The sequence below is a fragment of the Eublepharis macularius genome, chromosome 1, assembly GCF_028583425.1.
Source record: "Eublepharis macularius isolate TG4126 chromosome 1, MPM_Emac_v1.0, whole genome shotgun sequence".
NCBI lineage: Eukaryota > Metazoa > Chordata > Lepidosauria > Squamata > Eublepharidae > Eublepharis > Eublepharis macularius.
Genome location: NC_072790.1, coordinates 239,199,787 through 239,215,665, shown reverse-complemented (window position 1 = coordinate 239,215,665; position 15,879 = coordinate 239,199,787). Strand labels below are relative to the sequence as shown.

At 48.8% G+C, this 15,879-nt stretch overlaps 1 protein-coding gene across 1 annotated transcript in view; it reads left to right on the top strand.

Moving 5' to 3' along the window:
• The window catches only part of KCNN3 (potassium calcium-activated channel subfamily N member 3), a 140,721-nt gene that overhangs the window by 66,609 nt on the left and 58,233 nt on the right, over positions 1–15,879 (top strand). Inside the window, exon 4 of the mRNA XM_054973280.1 lies at positions 10,751–10,892. Coding sequence (XP_054829255.1) covers positions 10,751–10,892 — 142 coding nt within the window. The remainder of the gene's footprint in view (positions 1–10,750; positions 10,893–15,879) is intronic.

Here is a 15,879-nt window from a genome sequence, read left to right as displayed (position 1 = left end):
CATTGCTAGTAGCTGAGGCATGCTGAACTTTAGTACTCCATCTTCGTTTTGGAGACATCTATTGTTGATGAGTAAACGAATTGTACATGTAGATGTGTGTTTTTCAGCGGTGGTTAGAGAGCTTTGCGGCTGAGTTTAAATTGAATGAGGATTTGTCAGGGGGCGATCGGCTTGCTTTTCCTTTCTCCAAAGATAAGAACATAAGAATCATAGAATCACAGAGTTGGAAGGGGCCATACAGACCTTCTAGTCCAACCTCCTGCCCAATGCAGGATCAGCCTAAAGCATCTCTGACAAATACTCATCCAGCCTCTTCTTGAAAACTGCCAGTGAAGGGGAGCTCACTACCTCCCTAGGCAGCTGATTCCACTTTTGAACTACTCTGACCGTGAAAAAGTTTTTCCTAATATCCAGCCGGTACCTTTGTGCATGTAATTTAAGCCCGTTGCTTCGGGTCCTACCCTCTGCTGCCAACTGGAACCAGCTCCTTGCCCTCCTCCAAATAACAGCCTTTCAAATACTTAAGGCGAGCAATCATGCCCCCCCTCAACCTTCTCTTCTCCAAACTAAACATTCCCAAGGCCCTCAGCCTTTCCTCGTAGGGCTCAGTCTCCAGACCCCTGAACATCCTCGTCGCTCTCCTCTGCACCCTCTCGATTTTGTCCACATCCTTTTTGAAGTGAGGCCTCCAGAACTGCACACAATACTCCAAGTGCGGCCTGACCAAGGCAATATAGAGAGAGGGGCTATGACCTGCTGGATCGTACTGATGGTCCCGCTTGTCTAGCATCCTGTCTCGCACAGTGGCCAAGCAGTCCGTCTGGAGGGCCAGCCAATAGGGCATAGAGGCTGAGGCCTTCCCCTGGGGTTTCCCCCTGGCACTGGTGTTCAGAGGTTTGCTTACTCCGAATGTGGAGGTTCTCAAGGCAGCTTACAGGGTTCTCCCCTTCTCTGTTGTATCTTCACAAGGAGGTAAGGGCCTTTCAAGTCAGGAAAATGGCATTTGGGGGGTTGAAGCAGCCACTCCCTGTATGCCGCTGTCATGGTAGGATATGGCTCCTGTGTGTCTGGGAACTGAGAGCGGAACTACAAGTGACAAAAGGCACAGATTGGACACTTGTCAGCTTCCCTCAAGTTTTGATGGGAAATGTAGGCATCCTGGTCTTGCACCTTGGCTCTCCGACTGCTGTCCAATGGACTTTTCAACTGTCACTTGTCCAACATTCCATCAAGCTGCCTACATTTCCCGCCAAAACTTGCGGGAAGCCGACAAGTGTCCAACCTGTGCCTTTTGTCACTTGTAGTTCCGCTCTGAGTTCCTGTGCGGATCTCAGAGCATGCATCTGATAAAAAGTCCTTGTACTGGACCCGAACATGACACAAGGGCTGTGATGTGCAGCGATTAGAGTGTAGGACTGGGATCAGGTTCACAACCTCTGCTCTGCCATGGAAACTTGCTGGGTAACTTTTGGGCCGGTCACACACTCTTTCAGCCTAACCTACCTCAAAGGGATGTTGGGGATTTGAGAGCCAGTTGGGTGTAGTGGTTAAGAGCGGCAGGGCTCTCATCTGGAGAGCCAGGTTTGGTGCCCCACTCCTCCACTTGAAGTCCCCTGGGTGACCTTGGGTTAGTCACAGCTCTATCGGAGCTCTCTCAGCCCCACCCACCTCCCAGGGTGATTGTTGTGGGGATAATAATAACACACTTTATAAACTGCTCTGAGTGGGCATTGTTGTCCTGAAGAGCGATATTTATTTATGTCATTTATAGTCCGCCTTTCTCACTGAGACTCAAGGCGGATTACATAGTGTGAGAGCAGTACAGTCAGTAGCAAGGACAAGGGTAGGCATTTGATTTTGTTATCATCATCATCATCATCATCATCACCACCATCCTAGGTGTCTGCAACCCTACTCAAGATCTCAAACTGTCTTTCAGGCCCTCCCTTAGCTTAGACCCACAACACCCAGCTCACTTCTGAGATGGTGCAGCGAGGCGGCAGGAGGGAGGTCAAGGATTGGCTTCCCATCAGATGTGACCTCGGGGTCTCTCCCAGAAGAGTAGCTGCTGCCTCCTGGGAGTATGTTCATGTGCGGCTGCTCATGAGCATGCAGCATCTCTGATTTTCTTGGGCCGAGGTGCATGCTGATTTAAAAACCCCCAAAGAACTTTGCTTCGGACTCGACTCTAGAGCGCCACCTGCCGAATCCCAAGCTCTCCGTTCCAAATCTCTCGCTGCCTTCAGCCAAAAGGACTCCATTCCTATGGAGGGTTTAGAAAGGAAGAGAAAGCTGATCGGAGTTTAGCTAAGGAAAGTGGTTTTTAGTGCCACGAGAGGCGGTGGAGGGGCAGTGCTCATTTTTGAAATGAGCGGTGCCGTAGGTGAGGGTGCCCTTGAGCACGTGCAGAGTATTAATTGCACCCCATTCCCGCAGAGCTGGGGATAGGAGCAAGCGTTACCAGCCGAGCAGAAGCTGCTCCTTTCGAAAGAACACGAAGCTTTTTCTTAACAGGCCCTCAAGGGCTGACTTTGGTTTTCTGCTGTTTGGCAAAGGGAATGAGGTTGTTCTCTCTCCCATATTGGGAGCTGTTCTCCTCCTCTTTGGTTTTTAATTGGCCAACATGCTCATGCACACTCACACCTCCATCCCCGAGGAAAGCAGCTGGGAAACCTGGCGTGCGTGTGTGTGTGTGTGTGTGTGTGTGTGTGTGTTTTCTTTTCAGAGCGAGGTTTCCTAGATAACAATTCCTCCGCCCTGCTGGTAGTTTCAGAGACGCCTTTTAATAGCCGCGCCATCCCTCACGGGTGATGCTCCGACCTTCACTTCGCCACCTGTCTTGCTGCTGTTCCAGCCTGGGGAATTACAGGAAAGCTTTTAAAAAAAAGATTACCAGACAGCTCCGCTGCATTTTGGTGAAAAGCAAACCGCCAGTAGGGGATCTCCAAAAGGGGATCTCCATGCGATCAGAAGAAGAGCCCTGCTAGATTGAGCAAAAGTGCTATTGAATCCCGTGTCCTGTTTTCTACCTAGATGACCACAGGGAGGGTAGAGCATAGGCTTGGCATGCAGAAGGTGCCAGGTTCAGTCCCCGGCATCTCCAGTTAAAAGGACCCGGCATTAGGTGATGTGAAAGACCTCTGCCTAAGACACTGGAAAGTTGCTGCCAGTCTAAGTAGATAATACTGACCTTGAGGGGCCAAGAGTGTGATTCAGTATAAAGCAGCTTCATGTGTTTGTGTCTTCATGGAAGTCCAACAAACAGGGGTTGTAGGCCAAAGTCTCCCCAGCTTCTACCCTCCCTGCATTGGTATTCAGGGCGATACTGCCTCTGAAAATGGAGGTTCCATTTAGTTTTTGAGGATGAGGGCTGTTGTGGACTTCTCCTGCATGAATTAGGTCTTGTTCTGTCTTAAAGTCATCCACACCAGCAAATGCCGTAAGATAATCGTGTGTCATACCCTTGGGGAGGATGGGCAATCCTGAACCTTCTGCCCGTGAATGTCCTAAGCAGTTGCGTGCTGAGTCGGAGTTCTGGTCCATCTAGCTCCGTATTCTCTGCTCCACCTCTCCGTGCTTTTAGGATGTGGTGACTCATTTCTTAAGCAGCCAGGTGAAAGGCAGCGTACCTGAAACAGAGTTCTGAGTAGCCTGGAAGTTTACGTAGGGAAGAGCTCTGTGTATGTCAAAAGCCGACTTTTTAAAAATCAAAGTTCAGGGCATTAATTGGGGCCTAGATCTAGTCCTGCAGTCAGTCACGGGCTGATCATTTGTTGGACAGCCAGTGTGTGTGTGTGCTATGTGCTTTCAAGTCACCTCAGACCTACTACGACCCTATGAATGAAAGACCTCCAAAACATCCTATCATTAACAGACTTGCTCAGATCCTGCAAACTGGAGGACGTGGCTTCTTTGACTGAGTCGAGCCATCTCAGGCTCTTTTCGTACTGCCTTCCACTTTTCCTAGCATTATTGATTTTTCCAGAGAATCTTGCCTTCTCAAGATGTGACCAAAGTACGATAGCCTGAAGATAGATGGAGAGCCAGTATAGTGTGGTAATTAACAGTCAGACTGGAGGGACTTGGGTTCGAATCCCCTCTCAGCCCTAAAGCTCATTGGGCAACCTGGGACCAATCATTCTCTCTCATCCTAACCTACCTCACAGGGAAGTTGTGAAGATAAGATGAAAAACCATGTACTATTCCCTGAGATCGTTAGAGGAAAGTCTAACATTAGAGGATAGAAATCTAATCTATTTCATTCATTTTTTATTCATTTATACCTGCCTTGTCTTCCCAAATTGACCTTAATTTGCTGTATTTGGGGGCTGAGTTCTCGCGTAGGGGAAAAACTGTTCTGGCTTGGTTAGTGGATAGCAGCGTGTGTGAGAGAGGAGGCTGTTCTCTGAAAACCTATTTGCAGATTTTGCACAGAACGGTTCTGGAGAAACTACGCTTCAATTGAGCATTGAAAATGTATCTTTGCATCTCTGTGTATGAGCTCGTAATATTTCATTTTTACGGTCCTATATTTCATTAGTTTCTCTACATCTAGGAGATGTGGGGGATAGGAATTTTTTCCCTTAAAACAACAACAACACACAATTCAGAGACGAGTTGCAAGGTTTGGATAAATTGATCAGGAGGCGTCTGCCAAAAACGCCATCTGTTTTTTGCCTTTTTAATGATCTGGGAGGAAAGGAGGAAGGCGTATCATGGGAATGAGGGTGAGGTCCAGGAGTCGAAGGCCGCCTCTTCCTTCTCCAAGATCTTCTTTTGGAGAGATCCCCTCGGGTCGCCTCACGGCCTTCGGCTCAATATTAGAGGGCTCTGGGCTGCCTGGGCCCACATTTAAGGTTGGGTGGTAAATATTTGGGCCCGCTCTCCGGTCTTATTATTCTTCCAAGTGAGAGATTTTGCAAGCCAGTCTGTGCCTGGGCAGCCAGACTTGCATGCTTTTTTCTCCTTGATGGCTGCTGACTTTATTATTATTTTATTTTGTGGACAAAATCGAGAGGGTGCAGAGGAGAGCGACGAGGATGATCAGGGGTCTGGAGACTGAGCCCTACGAGGAAAGGCTGAGGGCCTTGGGAATGTTTAGTTTGGAGAAGAGGAGGTTGAGGGGGGACATGATTGCTCTCTTTAAATATTTGAAAGGCTGTCATTTGGAGGAGGGCAGGGAGCTGTTCCAGTTGGCAGCAGAGGGTAGGACCCGAAGCAACGGGCTTAAACTACATGCACAAAGGTACCAGCTGGATATTAGGAAAAACTTTTTCACGGTCAGAGTAGTTCAAAAGTGGAATCAGCTGCCTAGGGAGGTGGTGAGCTCCCCCTCACTGGCAGTTTTCAAGAAGAGGCTGGATGAATATTTGTCAGAGATGCTTTAGGCTGATCCTGCACTGGGCAGGGGGTTGGACTAGATGGTCTGTATGGCCCCTTCCAACTCTATGATTCTATGGTCTGTATGTCCCCTTCCAACGCTATGATTCTGTGGTCTGTATGGCCCCTTCCAACTCTATGATTCTATGGTCTGTATGGCCCCTTCCAACTCCATGATTCTGTGGTCTCTATGGCCCCTTCCAACTCTATGATTCTGTGGTCTGTATGGCCCCTTCCAACTCCATGATTCTATGGTCTGTATGGCCCCTTCCAACTCCATGATTCTATGGTCTGTATGGCCCCTTCCAACTCTATGATTCTGTGGTCTGTATGGCCCCTTCCAACTCCATGATTCTATGGTCTGTATGGCCCCTTCCAATTCCATGATTCTATGGTCTGTATGGCCCCTTCCAACTCTTTGATTCTATGGTCTGTATGGCCCCTTCCAACTTTATGATTCTGTGGTCTGTATGGCCCCTTCCAACTCCATGATTCTATATTATAGGACCTGACAGTTGGGGAGAGCAGTACATCATTGACGGTTCTGAATTCTGTTGGATCTGTTGGTGCCCCTCTCTCTGATTGGGTCTACCTTGTTGCCGCTCCCCTGTCCACCTTACTGCCCATGGGAGAGGGTGGGGTAGCCAGTAGATGCTTCTCTTTCATCTTGGCTCCTCCTTCTGCTAGCTGGTTGTATCTTGCCCTTCCTTCTAGCATGTCATATCTAGTTCTCCCCAACAGCAACCCTGTGAGGTAGGCGAGGCTGAGAGAGAGTCACTGGCTCAAGGTTACCTTGAGGAATTCATAGCTGAGCAGGAATTTGAACTCGGACCCAGTCTCCCCAAGAGACCAGCCAGGTGGGTAGTGTCAGCAAAAAGCAGTAGGTGTAGGAGGTTGATGGAATTTGGGTGGCAACTATCCAATGATACCCACTTCATACAGTGGAGTGTGATGCCGTCTAGGTCTGCTAAGCATTGTCTGGGGAATGAAGTGGCTTCCCAAGTATAAGAAGCTGGCCATCCTTTCCTTCTGGGGAAGAGGCATGCTCTTCTGGGGAAGAGGCATGCTCTTCAGTTGGGCTCTCAGCTTGAAATCGGGTGAGTTCTAACAATCCGCATACAGCTCTTTTGAAGCAACAAGGCACTTTTTCTCTGGTTGTGTGTGTGGAGGCATTCTAGGCTGTGCGTGAGAGTGGGTGGAGATTGCCTTGTTCGGATGGAAGTGCCTCTTCTGGGAGGCATTCCCTCCTGTGTGAGAGTGTTAAGGGAATGCCTCTTCCGAGATGGTACCTGCCATTTTTTAAATAAGATTAACAGCAGTTCTTTAAAAAAACGCTTCCTGATTCATCAGGAGAGATTTCTACTGTATTAATTAATTAATACAGTGGTACTCTGTGACTCGTAGAGAGCTACATTCATTCTTACCATCGACCAAAAGAGGCACATTGACTTCCAGTGCTGGCAGGAGGCCTGCAACTCAAGTAGGCTCACAGCTTATCCGTTCCTCAGGCTGTGGCTGAGGCTGTTTCAAGGTGGGAACCACTTGCCAACCACATGCCCCGTCAGGCGAGGGTCTTGCCCACTTTCCTAAAACATTGGGCAGGTTGCCACATTGGAGAACAGTGCTCAGAAGAGCCACAAGCGGCATGTCCGAATGCCACATGTGGCCCCAAAGCTGCTAAATATCACTGGATTAAATTGTCTGGAGTTTGCAGCTGTAGTCTTCAGGGCTAAGTTTGTATAGCTTTGTGTTTTGTAACTGGTATGTTAAATTTATGTAAATGATGTATAGTTGCGTAGTTCCTATACTTTACATGATTCTGATTTTTCACATCCCTGAGAGAATCTGTTAGATACTGAAGCCTCAAGCCAAATCCTGAGACACCAGCCTTTCTTCCATTACGGGCACGAGGGCTAGAAACTTCTTTATTGTGAAAAATTAACAACGAAATGGTGAGAAACATAATACCATGTTCTATGCTGTTGCAGAGTGGCACAGCATACCACGTTCCCTGAGATCCCATCAGCCTGCAAGATTAGCAACCATAAGGTAGAAACCATTAGCTAGCAACCATTAGCTAGAAACTCGAGTTTTTAAAAGAAGAGTTGAAATCCTTAAGATTGCATTTTTGAGTGTGCGGAAGGGAGTGTGCACACAGCCCTAGATGGAGGACCCAGAGAGCATGTTTGCTTGCAGGACCAAAAGCCACCCCCCCACCACATACGTACACAACTTACATGTACTTCTGGCCACATCAGCTATTTCCAGCAGAGCAAAGTGTCTTTCCCTTCACAGCCAAGTTGCCTCTCCTTTCCTAGGAAAAGCTGAGCTGCAGCACCAGCCTGGGAGAATTGCTGTTGCCTCTAGAAGAGGAAGTGCCCTTTGAAGGGAAGGAGCCATTTCACACAAACGTGGATCACACCAGTCTCTTTGGGTTTTCTCCCAGTCCATCTGCAGCCGGCTTCTCAGCTGTCTGTCTGCTCCCATAGCGTCTCTCATGGGGGTGTGTGATAGTGTTGGTGGCGTGCCAGGTGACTCGCCCAGGCTGTGGCATTACTCTTCACGGCCCTTCAACACCTGTCAGGCTCTACTGGACACCAAGACGCCAATGCCAGTTGCACCATGTGCACACCCACCTCCTATCAGTCTGGCCAGCCTTAACTTCCAGTGTCACCAGCTCCATGCTGCGGTGACAACTCACCGACAAGAGAGTCCTGTGATTGGAAGGGTCCCATAGACTTCCAGGGAAGTCTTCATAGCTATGCTGTCCCCCCTTCCCGGTTTCTAGCCCTGATCTAAAGATTTTGACTTTCCAAGCCTTAACACAACTCATGTTTGATGGAGTACCACTTTGTTTTAAGACCCAGATCAACTTAGATGTGCCCTCTGGCCCCCTGCAAAATATGCAGGCAGCAACGATGCCCAGAGGTTGTGGGACCCATTTAAATTAGTTTGCTATCTGTGCCTTTTTCCTGGAAGAAAAATGCCCTTGCCTCAGCCGTTCATGCCATAGAGCGAATCCAACCCCTGTTGTCTGTTTTGCTACGGTAATCCTTCACTTCCTGGATTTTCCTATCCGGACTAGAAAATCCAGAGGTTGAAGGATTAAAACAGCCCCAAATCCAGGGCCATCTGGAATGCAGTCTTAGGGCTTAATCAGAGAAATGAAGACCCTGTGACTCTCGTTCTGTCCACAGAATGCGAACTGCAGACTTGCAATGCCTCAATTTGCATTGGGGCAATGTAGAAAGAGGAGAGAGGGTTTCATCTTGATTTTATTATTTGAAACCAGGCTTCCCTGCTTTATGAGCGTTTTTAAGGAGAAGAGATGTGTTCTTTTAAAAACTTGCCCCCCTCCCAATACTAGTAACAGAGGAGAGAGCCAGGTTGTTACATAACTGAACAGAGGTCGAAGGGTTTAAATAAAACCCTTATGTCCTCAAGGCGGATTTCAGGTACAATTTGTGTTTTATGGAGGGAAAGAGACCCATGATGTTCCTCTTATCCATTTGAGCCATTAATGATCTTCAGATTGGATTCCATGATGTACTTTACGTAGGGCTGCCTTATGGGTGCTGTCCAGGAGCCTTGGTTCTGGGAGAATGCAGCCGCCAGGTTGTTAACAGGAGCCTGGATCGTATTGTACCCGTTTTACAACATCTGCATAAGCTGCCAATTAGTTTCTGATGTGCTATTCGACTTTTCGCTTTTAAAAAGGTAGGATATGGGCCTTGGGGGCTGCTTACTCTGACCTGTCGTCGGGTAAGAGGAGAAAACAGAGATTTTGAAAGTCAGGCGCTTACTTACCTATCCCTTTGCCTGGGAGGGAGGCGGCATCGGTGGTGTCAGAAGGTGGGGGAATACTTTCAAGTTTTGGAGGGTCAGAATTCCCTCCGTCAGACTAATGTCCGAAGAAGGGAGCTCTGACTCTCAGAAGATTACACTCTGAAAATCTTGTCACCCCCGGACTCAAAATCCTGCTGTTCTACATTTTTCAGTGAGAGGTGGCTCAGAAAGATGCATGCCTCATTCAGTGGCGGAGTACCCGCTCCGCACACAGAAGGTCCTTCAAGGGATCTTTAGCAGCCGGGCTGGGGAAGACTTTCTGAGATGCTGGAGTACTGGATGTGGCAGGTTCGGGCACTCTGTGCTGGGTAATAGAGACAAGCACATTTGGAGTAGGGTGAGGGGCCGTGGCTCAGTGGTAGAGCATCTGCTTGGAATGCAGAAGGTCTGAAATTCAATCCTGGTTAAAAGGACCAGGTTGTAGGTGATGGGATGTGAAAGACCTCAGCCTGAAACCCAGGAGAGCTGCTGCCAGTCTGAGTGGACAAGACTGATCTTGGACCAAGGGGCAGACAACCCCATCCGCACGCTGACTCACCTCATGGGATGGTAGAGCAGACGTGAGCGTGCTGGCTCTGCTCCCGCATGGCTGCTGTGTCACGCACTCATTGCAAGCACACAGAGGAAGCGCCCCCTCCAGCAACCCCTCCCATATCAGCAACGCTGCTTTCCGAACATTGCCGATCACAGGGCTGGAGGTGTGCGTGCATGAGCACTTCCCGCATTTGTATAGTGCAGATGACCTAGCGATCTTGTAGAGGCAAGGGCGGGGCCAACTGCATGTGTGCCTGCTCTCTTGCCAGCATGGTATAGTGGATAAGAGCGGCAGGACTCTAATCTGGAGAGCCAGGTTTGATTCCCCACTCCTCCGCTTGAAGCCAGCTGGGTGACCTTGGGTCAGTCACAGCTCTCTCAGAGCTCTCTCAGCCCCACCCACCTCACAGAGTGATTGTCGTGAGGATAATAACACACTTTGTAAACTGCTCTGGGTGGGCGTTAAGTTGTCCTGAAGGGCGGTATACAAATCACACATTATTGTTACTGTTATTGTCTGTGCAGGGCTCCTGTAAGGCAGCCTCGTCCCATACCTCTAGAATAAAGCAGCTTCACTTCTTTCTGGAACTGAGCCTTGGCGCCTCTCTCTTAAAAAGTTTAGCATCGATGGCATTCTGAGAACACATTCTTAAGATGATAATAATAATAATAACATTTGATTTAAATACCGCCCTTCAGGACGACTTAACACCCACTCAGAGCAATTTACAAATTGTGTTATCATCATCCTTATGACAATCACCCTGTGAGGTGGGTGGGGCTGAGAGAGCTCCAAGAGAGCTGTGACTGACCCAAGGTCACCCAGCTGGCTTCAAGCGGAGGAGTGGGGAATCAAGCCTGGCTCTCCAGATGAGAGTCCTGCCGCTCTTAACCACTACACCAAACTGAGATGGTGTTCAAACGTATGGAGGCGAGAAAAGCGCCCGGCTAGATCTTGATTTCACCATAGCTGCCTGTGCTTCCTCGGCAGGTACCATGACCAACAAGATGTTACCAGCAACTTCCTGGGTGCCATGTGGCTCATCTCCATCACCTTCTTGTCCATCGGCTATGGCGACATGGTTCCGCACACATACTGTGGCAAGGGCGTCTGTCTGCTCACGGGCATCATGGTAAGAGGAGCCCTGTGGGGCAGTCCTGGGGAGAACGAGGGGTGGGGTGGCCCTTGGATTTGATCTCCTGAGTCTTTCGGAAGGCTTCTGTTGAGGTCGTAATTAAGTTGCCTTAAAAAAAAAATCTCTGGGATTCTGTTCAAAGGCGCAGTCCTGATTTGGTGACACACATGAATTATGCAGACTCCACTCGTTTGCATCCGTCCTGCTCCTTTGCATAATTCATTTCCATTTTGCGAGTCCTACACAAAGGCAAGAAGGTAGGCAGGACGTCGAATCTCCACTTTCATCTGCTTTCAGCCCCATTCATCAGCTGCTGCGATTTCAGCCGACGCGGCTGCTTTCAAACATCTTTGCATCCCTAAGGACTAGAAACTTGCCTTGCCAATGCGTGCTTCTAAAATTTCAGCAGGCATCCTCCGTGCATGCCCAAGTGTATCTTCATAGGACTAGATACTTGCTTTAATAAAAAGGCTAAGATTCTCAGCTGAATTCTTATTGAACTGTAATACTTAAGAATACATTTTCCAGAGAATTACATTTTTTTAAAAAGTATGCTCCAAAGGAGCTTAGGCATTATTTTATTTTATTTATTTGATTTGATTTATACCTCGCCGTCCCCATGAATGGGCTCAGGGCGGCTCACAACATTCATAAAAACACAATAAATTAATTATAAAACTATAAAATCAATAATAATCTTAAAGCAATCATTAAAATGGTCCAGGCACCACAAATAAACACTTGGGAGTCTGTATATAGGTATATATATGGCCATAGCATATGGCCGAGGGCAGTCCCAGAAAAAAGTGGTGGTCTTAGGTGGAAGAGGGGGGACACCCGCTGGTCCTCAACCAAAGGCCAGATGGAACATCTTTGTTTTACAGGCCCTGCGGAACTGTAACAGGGCCTGCAGGGCCCGGATCTCCAGTAGGAGAGCGTTCCACCAGGCCGGGGCCAGGGCAGAAAAAGCCCTGGTCCTGTTTGAGGCCAGAGAGATGTCGTTTGGGCCGGAGACCACCAGGAGTTGCTTGTCTGCAGAGCACAACACCCTGGCCCTGGCCTGGTTGCGTTCCATCAGGCCACGGCAGAAAAAGCCCTGGCCCTGGTCGAGGCCAGACGGATGTCCTTCGGGCCGGGGGCCACCGGGAGTTGCTTGTCTGCAGAGCACAACAACCTGCAGGGGACGTAATGGGAGAGGCAGTCCCGCAGGTGTGCAGGTCCCAGTCTGTGAAGGGCATGACTTAGGAGGTTTCTCCCTGCTCTTTTATCCTTGCACAGACTCTCCAAGGTAGGTTAAGTGGAAATAAAGGCATTGACCCGAGGTCATTTGGTGAGTCCGTGCTTGAGCAGGAACGTTCGAGGCGGATTACATAGAATAACTTCAACTTGAACCCATGTCTCGCCAAAGACCGACGACACACTGTCTGCCCCATACCGGCTCCCATTGATTGCAGAGATTTATGTGCCACCTCAGAATCCTTAACACAGCTCTAGCAATGATAACAATGTTTGAACAGACTATACGGAAGCAGGCAGACGTTGGATCGTTCGTCTTTGTACTGTCAGGGACTGTCGAACGCAGCCTCTTTCCCAGCGGCTCACGCTCAGCCACCAAGAATCCTGGGTCGTCTTCTCACCGGGCAACCCCAGAGATTCCTAAGTAGATTGCATTCGGATCGGTCCTTCTCCAGTTGAATGCATCTTCCCCAAAAGAGCCCATCTTCTGGGCAACTCGCTTGGAATGAGCTCCTTGTTCTAAACTATTTGTTTAACCCCCCCGCCCCTTTCCGCCAAAAATTGGCTCCCCCAAAAAAGTTCACAGGAAATCGTAACACAGTCCAAATGACAATTAGAACAAAATACACAGTGTTCCTTGGGGAAAGAGTGCTCCGCTGGAGTTGGATCCCAGCATGATGAAGAGCTGTCTGGCAGCTTTGCTGATGTTCTTTGGGTATTTTCTACCCTGCTTTTTACCCCCAGCGAGGGGCCCAAAACGACTGACAAAAGTACAAAGAGAGTACAGATCTCAGAAGCTAAGCAGGGTCGGCCTTGGTTAGTAATTGGATGGGAGACCTCCAGGAAAGACCAGGGTTGCAGAGGCAGGCACTGGCAAACCTCCTCTATTAGTCTCTCGCCATGAAAACCCCACCAGGGGTCGCCAGAAGTCAGCTATGACTTGAGGGCACTCTCCACCACCACCACATTACACAGCAAAGAATACACTAAGCTGTGCCTTGCGCTGGTTCCACTCAGTTGGCTCTTTCAAGACAAACAGGCTATGAGCCAAGGGCCTTAGGTTTTGCTTACACCTCTGGCCACTCCCAAGCCTTTTATACCTGCAACAGGAAGAGAAGTGCAAGCTCCCCTTGGCTCTGAGACAACTGGCAGAGATGTTGCTAACATTCCCTTCCTTGCCACCTCTCATCCTACAGACAGCCACATCACTGGTGGTTATTCTGTTGTTGTCTCTGTAGGGTTCCTGCTTTTGTTTCTCCTACCACAGGCGGAATTTCGACAGGTAAAGCTTCCCACCATCAGAGCAAGGAATAACCACACCTGTTGAACTTCTGTTTTTACTCCAACTGCTAGCTAGCAGCTCTACACCAGCCTCCCCTGCCCTCTGTTTGGCGTTAATAAAGGCAGGGTGGTGTTCACTTGTTAACATAGGGAGGTGAAGTTCTGAAGGGGTGTGTGTATGTGGTATTTTTAAATGTTTCTTTGTCTGAAAACAGACAAGACAAACTCTAAGGAAAATAAGAGTCCAGTAGCACCTTTAAGACTAACCAACTTTACTGTAGCGTAAGCTTTGGAGAACCACAGTTCTCTGACGAAGAGAGCTGTGGTTCTCGAAAGCTGATGCTACAGTAAAGTTGGTTAGTCTTAAAGGTGCTACTGGACTCTTCTCTATTTTGCTGCTACAGACTAACACGGCTAACTCCTCTCCCTCTAAGGAGATAACCAGCACAGAAAGCAAAGATTTGGACTGAACCTTTCCCCCGTGATATGCTTGTTTTCCTTGCAGGGAGGTTTTAAAAAAACAAAACAAAAAAAACAGCTTTCACCGTGAAGGAGGGTTCAGAAACTTGCAGTACAAAGTGGCACAATGTAGTCTACCGCTTTAGGATTCTGCAGAAGCGATGTTAGAGGAATAGAAAAAAAAACTTTGCTGAGCAAGACCAAGAGCATCTTATTTCCCACAGCGGCCAGCCTGATTCTTTGGGAAGGGCCACAGACAAGACATATTCCCTATTTTCCCCCTGTAAAGGTATACTGCCTCTGAACATGGTGGTTCCATTTTGCTCTTTTATCTAATAAGCTCCTCCTCTTCTAACCTTTTAAATTTCAAGAGTAGAAGTGGGCTTGGCCTGTGTATGTTCCAAAGAAAAAGATACAAAGTGTGTGTGTGTGGGGGGGTGTTACTTCTCTCTCCCCCCACAGCTTCTGTCTCTCCCTACCGGCCCAAATCATCTTTATTTCCTAGTGATTATTACCAGTGCAGTAATTGCTTATGATAACAGCAGGCCTTGCCCTCTTGGTTGCTATGGTGACGCTGAAGGTCATGGCTGGGCCTGCACTTGGCATGGAAATGTTGGGGAGGGAGGTGTGTGAGAGCAGGAAAAAAGGGAAAGGGAGCTTGAAAGCCGGAGGAATCTGGGTTTGCCAGTGTGTTTGAAAATATGGTGGGGGCCTCGTGAGCCTGCCCTTTGTTGACACCCCCAAGCCACTGCTCACTCATTGTACGGTGGGTCTATAGCTACTGCTCAGCCCCTGGCATCTCCTGGTAATGGATCTCAGGTGTTATTAGGGAGAGCCCCCACCTGTCACAGTAGACACAAACAGCAAGAGAGACCGAGGTGTGGCAGAGAGCCAAGCTACAAGTGACGCCTGACAGGTTGGACACTTGCCAGCTTCCCTCAAGTTTTGATGGGAAACGTAGGCGTCCTGGTCCTGCAGCTTGGCTCTCCGACTGCTGTCCAATGGACTTTTCAGCTGTCACTTGCCCAACATTCTGCCAAGCTGCCTACATTTCCCATCAAAACTTGAGGGAAGCTGACAAGTGTCCAACCTGTGTCAGGCGTGACTTGTAGCTTGGCTCTTAGTATCCGAGCACCTCATGCGCAGGTTTCCAGAGGTTCTGTCCCTAGCATCTCCACTGAAAAGGATCTCAGATGTGAGGAAAGTCCTCCCCAAGAGCTCCCCTGCCCTCAGAAGAGACAATACTACCTGGGCCAATAGCATGTTCACTTTTACCGTGGCTCAGGGACAGAGCACCTGTTTTGTCCCCGGTTCAGTCCCCGGCATCTCCAGTAAAAGATCTCAGGAGGCAAGTGTGGAGAAAAGGCCTTCCTCCGACAGAGCAGCAGTGCCAGCCCACAAGGACAACTGTAGGTTTAGATGCACCACTTGGTATAAAGTAGTTTTTACATCGTAAGGTTGCCAGCTCCAGGTTGGGAAATTCCTGGAGATTTAGGGGTGGAGGCTGGGGAGGGAACTCAGCGGGGGTATAATGCCGTAAAGTCCACCCTCCAAAGCAGCCAGTTTCTCCAGGGGAACCGAGCTCTATAATCTGGTGATAGTTGCAATTTTGGGAGATCTTCAGGCCCCACCTGGAGGATGGTAACCATAAAGTGCCAGATCTACTGTCTGTTTTATTTGATTTATATTCCGCCCTCCCCGCATCAGCAGGCTCAGGGCAGATTACAACCATATACAATTAAAACACATTAAATAATTAATACCGGGCCGTTTCCACACGGCTTACCTCTCTTCGTAATGTCCCGGTAGATCACGCAAAAAAATGCGGAAGATCGCGTTTCCTCGCGCGAGATTTGCGTGACGTCACGTGACATCACGCAAATCTCGCGCGAGGAAACACAATCTTCCGCATTTTTTGCGCGATCTACCAGGACATTACGAAGAGAGGTAAGCCGTGTGGAAACGGCCCCAGTTAAAATCATAAAACAGTTCAGATTTACACAGTTAA